This window comes from Platichthys flesus, chromosome 10 (genome assembly GCF_949316205.1).
Source record: "Platichthys flesus chromosome 10, fPlaFle2.1, whole genome shotgun sequence".
Lineage (NCBI taxonomy): Eukaryota > Metazoa > Chordata > Actinopteri > Pleuronectiformes > Pleuronectidae > Platichthys > Platichthys flesus.
This window is the reverse complement of record NC_084954.1, coordinates 2,990,574-3,001,629: the sequence shown is the minus strand read 5'-3', so window position 1 is coordinate 3,001,629 and position 11,056 is coordinate 2,990,574. Positions and strand designations below refer to the sequence as shown.

The 11,056-nt window shown below is 43.7% G+C and overlaps 1 protein-coding gene and 1 pseudogene across 1 annotated transcript; both read right to left on the bottom strand.

Moving 5' to 3' along the window:
• Window positions 1-2,551: 2,551 nt before the first annotated feature.
• On the bottom strand, window positions 2,552-10,909 carry LOC133962021 (E3 ubiquitin/ISG15 ligase TRIM25-like). The gene is made up of 2 exons (XM_062397453.1): window positions 9,193-10,909; window positions 2,552-4,661 (listed from the first exon to the last, which is right to left on the bottom strand). Exons 1-2 carry the CDS (start codon window positions 10,878-10,880, stop codon window positions 2,942-2,944), a joined length of 3,408 nt encoding a protein of 1,135 aa, XP_062253437.1. The 5' UTR covers window positions 10,881-10,909; the 3' UTR covers window positions 2,552-2,941.
• Window positions 4,989-7,790, bottom strand: LOC133961738 (tripartite motif-containing protein 16-like; annotated as a pseudogene).
• Window positions 10,910-11,056: the final 147 nt, after the last annotated feature.

Genomic DNA, 11,056 nt, shown 5'->3' with positions numbered 1-11,056 from the left:
TAATATATATAGAACCAGACAGAAAGCATGTCACTGTTCCGAAGAAATGTTTAATACTCACTTCCTGTTCTATAATATATGACCGTGTTGTGTTATTCTCCAGGTACAGTCGGTAGTAGCACCCACAGGAGAACATGGACGATCAGAGCATCAGCTGCCGGTTAAAGCTCTTTAAGAGATTAAGACAATAAACACTGAACGAGACACAGTAGGTAAACAGCATGTTCTGATTATCATAACCTGAATTAAGTTAAACCCAGAATAGGCAATAATCAGATTAGGATTAGGACATTAAAAATCGTCTTTTAGTCCACCGTGTTCCAGAAGCAAAAAGTGAATAGAGTTAAATACACATTCAGTGAAAGTAAGACATGCGATATAAACACGTTGAACTATTGAAAGAAATAGAAATACAGAGTGCAAACAAATTAAATGGATCAAACTTTTAGCAGCACATGTAAATATCATGACGTTTGTTGACAGAAACTTTCAGTCCTGCTAAACATGTGGCGACGCTCCAGATGTGCTGGTGTCCGTCCAATCCCTGAGCCTTTCAAAATATCTCAACAACCATTGGACGGCTTCTGGTGACGTGTCCGGACATGTGTCCTCTGTCCCCGGGAGGATGAGGATGATTAAATCCGGTGACCACATGATTTTCTCCTGTGGCTCCACTCTCAGGTTGACATTCATGGTTCGGAGTGAGATGTCTGGACAGCTGTCGGACGGATCAAGTGGGAAATTTATTTAAGGTCCCCGGAGGTTAAACTCTAAAGACTCTGATGATCCTTTGACTTTTAATCTAACGCCTTCATCAGGTCAAAACTTCACTATTTGAAGAAAAAACAAAAACCATCAGAAGTCCTGACATCTCTCGAAGTGGAGACATTCTATCCACAGGTTAATTTCCGAGTTAACCCCTGACTTAAAAGCGATTGAAATAACCAAATTCTGACCTCAACAAGGGATTTTAATCCACAGCAGCCGCTCTACATCATATATCTTTATCGGGCGGAGTTCTGTAACTGCAAAACCATTTGAAAGTCGACCCCCTGGTGGCGGCCCCCTGCAAGGTCATGAAATAAACATGATACACGTTAGAGCATTCATTCAACAGCATTTTTTGCAGCGGAAGCCTTCTGCTCAGGATAATGTCTTTACATTTGCTTTGTAAAAGAAATGTAAACAGTTCAAATAAATGGTTTAATGTAAGTATAGATTTCAAGATTCTCCCAAAAAATCTCCAATGTAGCCCCGGACACACCGTTTCTATTACAGAGTTCAAAAGGTTAAAAAACTTTCTGGCTGATGGTTTGAATATTTTCACAGAAACTCTTGTGTCCGTGCTCCTTCCTCGTGTTCTGAATAAACACCAGCTCTTCTAAAACTGCTGGCTCGCTAATCGTCCTCTGTCTCCCTGCGTGTTTCTAAATAACAGCTTCACTACTGTGAGTCAGCGCTTCTGTGGACGCAGCATCGGGGGATTTTTTGCTGCTCTGGTTATAGCTGTCAGAAATCGGGCCGTTTCCGTAGATAAGCATCGATGTAAACTACTATTAGTCCGACTTCATGTTGCTGCAGGAGAAGGGGAAGCTTTAGTTTTTCGGGGGGGAAACCGCAACACAACCTGCAGAATATAACGAGGAAACAGAATTACTGTACAACTGAGTGTATCTTCTGAAAGCAGAAGGAGTGACGGCTCTTTAGCTGGTGTCACGTCATTGACAGCAGAATATTACAGATGTCCCGTGAACCTTCAGTCTGCATCAACCCCCCCCCCCCCCCCCCCCCCGGCAGAGGAAGACCGTCGGGCTCATTACAGTGTCACAGCCGTCAAATCCACAGAATAGTTAATATCCTCTTCATTGTGAAGTTGTTTAAATCCCTTAAGGATCCACTGGCATGTCGAATGTGGCTTTAACAGGAGAAATGACAGCAAAGCCCCCCCCCTGCAAAATACAATCATAGTCTGAGTTAGGAGCAGTGTAGTGATTCTCCAGCCACTGGGACAGCACCTGCGTTTCCAGATACCATCATTCCAGATACGTCTAAACCTCTGCTTGTTTGAATATGATGGAAGTTCAGTGGGAGGTCATGAAGCGTCCACGAGAGGAAACACAAGAGGAAGAACGTGCCCTCACACATTTCAATAACATGAAGCGTGAGTGTCATCAGCCCACAGGAATCTCTGCAGATCGATCTTCAGGACCCAGACTTCATGTTGGGGTCTTGTCCTGCTGGAGACTGAATTCTGGGCCAATCAGACGCCATGGCTGCAGTAGTCTAAACCTTTAAAGTGCATTTTCAACTCCACTTGAGGTCATAAAAACTGCCAGACAACAATATTATATATTATATTGTATCTTAACAAAATATACTGTTGCACACAAATACTACATCATGCATTTTCTGTGTTGATTCTCTGTATCACTCAACTCATAAAGAAGTCATCCGAAGCAGAATCTTGATCTTTGAAAAAACTTGAATTGATAAATCCTTAAAATCTTTGGGGCGGGGGGGGGGGGGGGTATTTCTGATTGCAACTGTATATACATCCTTCTCTCACGGCTGTAAAAAGTTAGCCTACTGTATATAAATGAACTTAACATGAACATGGCTTCAGTGTAACAAGTAATCAACATGCTAGGTAACGACAAAGATTCTAAAACATCACACAACCTGATTTCTACATTGATTTAGAAAACAACAGCAACATCAGTTGTTTCAAACACATTCATGTCAGTGTAATTATAGATTTCTGTCTTTACAAAGTGAGAAATGAATACATGTGATAAAGGAAGGTCAGTGTTTGATTGACAGCTGATCTCTGTGTGGAGCAGAAACGTCACCACGACGAACTTTGATCAACAAACATGGAGACAAGAGAAGTTAAAGATTTACACAAAGAATCTAAATCACTGCTTTTAATGACTCAAGTCTATTAGAGTTTACAGAACTCAGCTGTGTCTCCACGATAATTAACCCAAACTCCAGCATAGAGAGGCCGAGTGAATGTGGTCTGGACTCTGTGGAGGAGAGTCATGGTGTCAGAGACTCTGTAGAAGGACAGAACACCTGCACTGTGATCCAGGTACACTCCTACTCTGGAGGACACAGGACCTGACACTGGAGTCTGGATCCTGTTGTAATAAAAGTTATAACTTTTTCTATCACAATATAACATCCAAGATTTATCATTTGATCCAAATCTACATTCATTTGAGCCTCCTCCTCTGCTGATATTCTTGTATGTGACTGCTACATAAACTCCCCCCATCCACTCCTGCTTCACCTCCACCTCCACCTCCCAGTAACAACGTCCAGTCAGACGCTCTCTACTCAGGACCTGAGGCCTATCAGTGAATCTGTCAGGGTGATTAGAATAAGACTGTTGTTTACTCATACGTGTTACTTTTCTGTTTCCCTCAGATAGTAACAGATGTTTGTTTACTGTGTTTGGATCCAGTGTGATTTCCTGTGAATATCTTAAGAAGTCAGCTCTGGTCTCTGGCTCTGGTTGTGGCAGTAAAACATCCACTTGAGACACAATCTGTAAAATCTCTGTCTCTGTCTCACTCAGAATGTCCTGTAGTCGACCTCTGACCTGGGACACAGCTGCTGTCACGTCCTCAAAGTTCCTCAGAGGACGGATCCTGATGCTGGATGAGTGTGTAGATTCACTGAGTGGTGACAGTGAGGGGTAGTTATGTAGAAACTGGTTGTGGTCCTCTGTGTCTGAGAGCTGCTTCAGTTCATGGTCTTTCCTCTTCAGCTCAGTGATCTCCTGCTCCAGTCTCTCCTGAAGCTCTCTCACTCGACTCACTTCAGTTTCCTGCTGGGATCTGATCTGCTGCTTCACATCAGAGCTTCTTTTCTCCAGCAGACGGATCATCTCAGTGAAGATCTCCTCACTGTCCTCCACTGCTTTATCAGCATAGCCATTGAGGGCCTCCTCCTCCTGTTGAAGCAGCTTCAGGTCTTTCTCTGTGTCCTGGACTCTCTGCTGGATTGTTTGTCTCCTCAGCCCGAGCTCTCTCTGCCTCTCAGTCCTTTCTGCTGCAGCTGACACTGTGTCGTGGTCTTTATGTTCCTCCACAGAGCAGAGATAACAGATACACTGCTGATCAGTGCGGCAGAACATCTTCATCACCTCGTCGTGACGAGAGCAGATGTTCTCCTGGAGCTTCTCCGAGGGCTTCACCAGCTTGTGCTTCTTCAATGCAGCTGACTGAAGATGAGGCTGGATGTGTTTTTCACAAAAAGAGGCCAAACAAACCAAACAGGACTTGAGAGCTTTCAGTTTTCTCCCAGTGCATACATCACAGGCCACATCTTCAGGTCCAGCATAGCAGTGATCAGCAGGAGCAGCTTGGAGTCCAGTCTTTTTCAGCACCTCCAGTGAATCAGCTAACATGGTGTTTTTCTCCAGGACAGGCCTCGGTGTGAAGAACTGTCTACACTGAGGACAGCTGTAGCTTCCTCTCTCCTCCCCATTGTCCCAGTGGTTGTTAATACAGCTCTTACAGTAGCTGTGTCCACAGACAGTAGTCACCGGATCCTTCAGTAGATCCAGACAGATCGGACAGCAGAATCTTTCTCTGTCCAGTTGAATTTCCTGCTGCGCCATTTCAGCTGCTGCCAGAGACTGAAGAACAGGTTCACTTCGTCTGAACAGCTACAGATCTCTGCTCCTCCCCCTCTCGTTCACTTCCTGCAGTGACTCATCTTCCACAGTTCCCAGCTTGTTGTTCACTGGTTCTTACACTGACACACCTGTGAAGGGAGGTGACACAGACATGTCCTGACTGGGAGGAGCTGGTTGTGTTTGAGGAAGAAGTTGTTGGTGTTTCAGGTTTTACTGCATTTCCCAGATGCCTGTTCTCTCCTGGTGTTAAGAGAAGATTCAGTGAGAGGCAGAGTGTGTTTTCCTTCATTCACAAAGCACAGGAACAATTACAGTCAAATCAAATAGATGCTTTTAATAATAATAAATCACATCTTTATTTCATAAAGCACATCTCAAAAGTAACACAGTAAAACTTGTAAAAGCAACAAATACAAACTCACTCATAGAAGAATGAAAAACTAACAAAGTAGAATAAAGGTTATATACTCATCACAGCTGAATCCAATGAAGGATCATTATAGAGTTCCCAAAGGCTTAATTATGTTTCAACTCCACTTGAGGCCATTAAAACTGACAGACAGCTTGAAAAACAATCATTATTATATATTATATTATGTCTTAACAAAATATACTGTTGCACACAAAAACTGCATCATGCATTTTCTGTGTTGATTCTCTGTATCACTCAACTCATAAAGAAGTCATCCGAAGCAGAATCTTGCTCTTTGAAAAAACATTAATTGATAAATCCTTAAAATCTTAAAAGGGGTGGGGGGGATATTTCTGATTGCAACTGTACATACATCGTACTCTCAGGGCTGTAAAAGGTTAGCCTACTGTATACAAATGAACTTGGTATTAACATGAACATGGCTTCAGTGTAACAAGTAATCAACATGCTAGGTAACGACAAAGACGTTCAACAACAACACAAAGTCATAGGTTTACTTTTCTGGCAGACAATGTTCACAACCAGCTGCATCCAGGCTCCAGCTGAGCTCGACTCGTCTGGTTTTCAACTTCCTTTAAGTTCCCTGTTACAGGCTAACTTCTGCAAAAAAGTGTAAAAATCTCCCAAATTCCTGAGTTTAAATTCCCATGGAAAGTTTCCAGAAAGTTTCCGGAAATGTCCCCCCCCGTTGCAACACTCATCAGGATCAACACAGGTTCTAAAACATCACACAACCTGATTTCTACATTGATTTAGAAAACAACAGCAACATCAGATCTTTCAAACACATTCATGTCAGTGTAACTATAGATTTCTGTCTTTACAAAGTGAGAACTGAATATGTGTGATTAAGGAAGGTCAGTGTTTGATTGACAGCTGATCTCTGTGTGGAGCAGAAACGTCACCACGAAGAACTTTGATCAACAAACATGGAGACAAAAGAAGTTAAAGATTTACACAGAGAATCTAAATCACTGCTTTTAATGACTCGAGGTCTATTTGAGTTTACAGAACTCACCTGTGGCTCCAGGATTAACCCTAACTCCAGCAGAGAGAGGCTGAGTGAACGTGGTCTGGACTCTGTGGAGGAGAGTCATGGTGTCAGAGACTCTGTAGAAGGACAGAACACCTCCACTCTGATCCAGGTACACTCCTACTCTGGAGGACACAGGACCTGATACTGGAGTCACGATGTTGTTGTAATAAAAGATATATCTGTTTACATTACATTGTAATGACCAAGATCTATCATTTGATCCAAATCTACATTCACATGAGTCTCCTGCTCTGCTGATATTCTTGTATGTGACTGCTACACAAACTGCTCCTCCCCAACCCACCTTCATCTCCACCTCCCAGTAACAATGTCCAGTCAGACTCTCTCTACTCAGGACCTGAGGCCAATAAGTGAATCTGTCTGGATGATTAGAAAAAGACTGATCTTCACTCATACATGTTACTTTTCTGTTTCCCTCAGATAATAACAGACGTTTGTTTGCTGTGTTTGGATCCAGTGTGATTTCCTGTGAATATCTTAAGAAGTCAGCTCTGGTCTCTGGCTCTGGTTGTGGCAGTAAAACATCCACTTGAGACACAATTTGTAAAATCTCTGTCTCTGTCTCACTCAGAATGTCTTGTAGTCGACCTCTGACCTGGGACACAGCTGCTGTCACGTCCTCAAAGTTCCTCAGAGGACGGATCCTGATGCTGGATGAGTATGTAGATCCACTGAGTGGTGACAGTGAGGGGTAGTTGTGTAGAAACTGGTTGTGATCCTCTGTCTGAGAGCTGCTTCAGTTCATGGTCTTTCCTCTTCAGCTCAGTGATCTCCCGCTCCAGTCTCTCCTGAAGCTCTCTGACTCGACTCACTTCAGTTTGCTGCTGGGATCTGATCTGCTGCTTCACATCAGAGCTTCTTTTCTCCAGCAGACGGATCATCTCAGTGAAGATCTCCTCACTGTCCTTCACTGCTTTATCAGCAGAGCCATTGAGGGCCTCCTCCTCCTGTTGAAGCAGCTTCAAGTCTTTCTCTGTGTCCTGGACTCTCTGCTGGATTGTTTGTCTCCTCAGCCCGAGCTCTCTCTGCCTCTCAGTCCTTTCTGCTGCAGCTGTAACTGTGTCGTGGTCTTTATGTTCATCCACAGAGCAGAGATAACAGATACACTGCTGATCAGTGCGGCAGAACATCTTCATCACCTCGTCGTGACGAGAGCAGATGTTCTCCTGGAGCTTCTCCGAGGGCTCCACCAGCTTGTGCTTCTTCAATGGAGCTGACTGAAGATGAGGCTGGAGGTGTTTTTCACAATAAGAGGCCAAACAAACCAAACAGGACTTGAGAGCTTTCAGTTTTCTCCCAGTGCAGACATCACAGGCCACATCTTCAGGTCCAGCATAGCAGTGATCAGCAGGAGCAGCTTGGAGTCCAGTCTTTTTCAGCACCTCCAGTGAATCAGCTAACATGGTGTTTTTCCTCAGGACAGGTCTCGGTGTGAAGGTCTCTCTACACTGAGGACAGCTGTAGCTACCTCTCTCCTCCCCATTGTCCCAGTGGTTGTTAATACAGCTCTTACAGAAGCTGTGTCCACAGACAGTAGTCACCGGATCCTTCAGTAGATCCAGACAGATCGAACAGCAGAATCTTTCTCTGTCCAGTTGAATTTCCTGCTGCGCCATTTCAGCTGCTGCCAGAGACTGAAGAACAGATTCACTTCCTCTGAACAGATACACACCTCTGCTCCTCCCTCTCTCGTTCACTTCCTGCAGTGACTCATCTCCCACAGTTCACAGCTTGTTGTTCACTGGTTCTTACACTGACACACCTGTGAAGGGAGGAGACACAGACATGTCCTGACTGGGAGGAGGTGGTTGTGTTTAAGGAAGAACTTGTTGGTGTTTCAGGTTTTACTGCATTTCCCAGATGCCTGTTCTCTCCTGGTGTTAAGAGAAGATTCAGTGAGAGGCAGAGCGTGTTTTCCTTCATTCACACACACAGGAACAATAACAGTCAAATCAAATAGATGCTTTTAATAATAATAAATCACATCTTTATTTCATAAAGCACATCTCAAAACTAACACAGTAAAACTTGTAAAAGCAACAAATACAAACTCACTCATAGAAGAATGAAAAAGTAACAAAGTAGAATAAAGGTTATATACGCATCACAGCTGAACCCAATGAAGGATCATTATAGAGTTCCCAAAGGCTTAATTATGTTTCAACTCCACTTGAGGCCATTAAAACTGCCAGACAGCTTAAAAAACAATCATTATTATATATTATATTATGTCTTAACAAAATATATTGTTGCACACAAATACTACATCATGCATTTTCTGTGTTGATTCTCTGTATCACTCAACTAATAAAGAAGTCATCCGAAGCAGAATCTTGCTCTTTGAAAAAACTTTAATTGATAAATCCTTAAAATCTTTGGGGGGGAGGATATATCTGATTACAACTGTACATACATCCTACTGTCACGGCTGTAAAAAGTTAGCCCACTGTGTACAAATGAACTTGATATTAACATGAACATGGCTTCAGTGTAACAAGTAATCAACATGATAATGACGAAGACGTTCAACAACAACACAAAGTCATAGGATTACTTCTCTGGCAGACAATGTTCCCAACCAGCTGCATCCAGGCTCCAGCTGAACTCGACTCGCTTCCTCTGATTTTCAACTTACTTTAAATTCCCTGTTACAGGCTAACTTCTGCAAAAAAATTGTAAAAACCTCCCAAATTCCTGAGTTTAAATTCCCGTGGAAAGTTTCCAGAAAGTTTCCGAAAATGTTCCCCCCCTTTGCAACACTCATCAGGATCAACACAGGTTCTAAAACATCACACAACCTGATTTCTACATTGATTTAGAAAACAACAGCAACATCAGTTCTTTCACACACATTCATGTCAGTGTAATTATACATTTCTGTCTTTATAAAGTGAGAACTGAATACAGTGATTAAGGAAGGTCAGTGTTTGATTGACAGCTGATCTCTGTGTGGAGCAGAAACGTCACCACGAAGAACTTTGATCAACAAACATGGAGACAAGAGAAGTTAAAGATTTAAACACAGAATCTAAATCAATGCTTTTAATGACTTGAGTCTATTTGAGTTTACAGAACTCAGCTGTGGATCCAGGATTATAAACACTAACTCCAGCATAGAGAGGCTGAGTGAATGTGGTCTGGACTCTGTGGAGAAGAGTCATGGTGTCAGAGACTCTGTAGAAGGACAGAACACCTGCACTGTGATCCAGGTACACTCCTACTCTGGAGGACAGAGGACCTGACACTCGAGTCTCGATGCTGTTGTAATAAAAGTTATATCTGGTTCCATCACAATATAATGACCAAGATTTATCATTGAATCCAAATCCACATTCAACTGAGTTTCCTCCTCTGCTGATATTCTTGTATGTGACTGCTACACTAACTCCCCCTAACCACCCCTGCTTCACCTCCACCTCCACCTCCCAGTAATAACGTCCAGTCAGACTCTCTCTACTCAGGACCTGAAACCAACCAGTGAATCTGTCAGGGTGATTAGAATAAGACTGTTGTTTACTCATACGTGTTACTTTTCTGTTTCCCTCAGATAATAACAGATGTTTGTTTACTGTGTTTGGATCCAGTGTGATTTCCTGTGAATATCTTAAGAAGTCAGCTCTGGTCTCTGGATCTGGTTGTCGCAGTAAAACATCCACTTGAGACACAATCTGTAAAATCTCTGTCTCTGTCTCACTCAGAATGTCCTGTAGTCGACCTCTGACCTGGGACACAGCTGCTGTCATGTCCTCAAAGTTCCTCAGAGGACGGATCCTGAAGCTGGATGAGTGTGTAGATCCACTGAGTGGTGACAGTGAGGAGTAGCTGTATAGAAACTGGTTGTGATCCTCTGTGTCTGAGAGCTGCTTCAGTTCCTGGTCTTTCCTCTTCAGCTCAGTGATCTCCTGCTCCAGTCTCTCCTGAAGCTCTCTCACTCGACTCACTTCAGTTTCCTGCTGGGATTTGATATGCTGCTTCACATCAGAGCTTCTTTTCTCCAGCAGACGGATCATCTCAGTGAAGATCTCCTCACTGTCCTCCACTGCTTTATCAGCAGAGCCATTGAGGGCCTCCTCCTCCTGTTGAAGCATCTTCACGTCTTTCTCTGTGTCCTGGACTCTCTGCTGGATTGTTTGTCTCCTCAGCCCGAGCTCTCTCTGCCTCTCAGTCCTTTCTGCTGCAGCTGACACTGTGTCGTGGTCTTTATGTTCCTCCACAGAGCAGAGATAACAGATACACTGCTGATCAGTGCGGCAGAACATCTTCATCACCTCGTCGTGACGGGAGCAGATGTTCTCCTGGAGCTTCTCCGAGGGCTCCACCAGCTTGTGCTTCCTCAATGGAGCTGATTGAAAATGAAGCTGGAGGTGTTTTTCACAAAAAGAGGCCAAACAATCCAAACAGGACTTGAGAGCTTTCCGTTTTCTCCCAGTGCAGACATCACAGGCCACATCTTCAGGTCCAGCATAGCAGTGATCAGCAGGAGCAGCTTGGAGTCCAGTCTTCTTCAGCTCCTCCACTAAATCAGCTAACATGGTGTTTTTCCTCAGGACAGGCCTCGGTGTGAAGGTCTCTCTACACTGAGGACAGCTGTAGCTTCCCCTCTCCTCCCCATTGTCCCAGTGGTTGTTAATACAACTCTTACAGTAGCTGTGTCCACAGACAGTAGTCACTGGATCCTTCAGTAGATCCAGACAGATCGAACAGCAGAATCTTTCTCTGTCCAGTGGAATTTCCTGCTGCGCCATTTCAGCTGCTGCCAGAGACTGAAGAATAGATTCACTTCCTCTGAACAGATACAGATCTCTTCTCCTCCCTCTCTCGTTCACTTCCTGCAGTGACTCAGCTCCCACAGTTCCCAGCTTGTTGTTCACTGGTTCTTACACTGACACACCTGTGATGGGAGGAGACACAGACATGTCTT

Coding starts and splice junctions, on each gene's coding strand:
- LOC133962021 (XM_062397453.1), bottom strand. CDS start 10,880: ATGGCGCAGCAGGAAATTCCACTGGACAGAGAAAGATTCTGCTGTTCG. Junction 4,662..9,192: donor GAGTTCTGTAAACTCAAATA/GACTCAAGTCAT, acceptor GTTCAGACGAAG/TGAACCTGTTCTTCAGTCTC.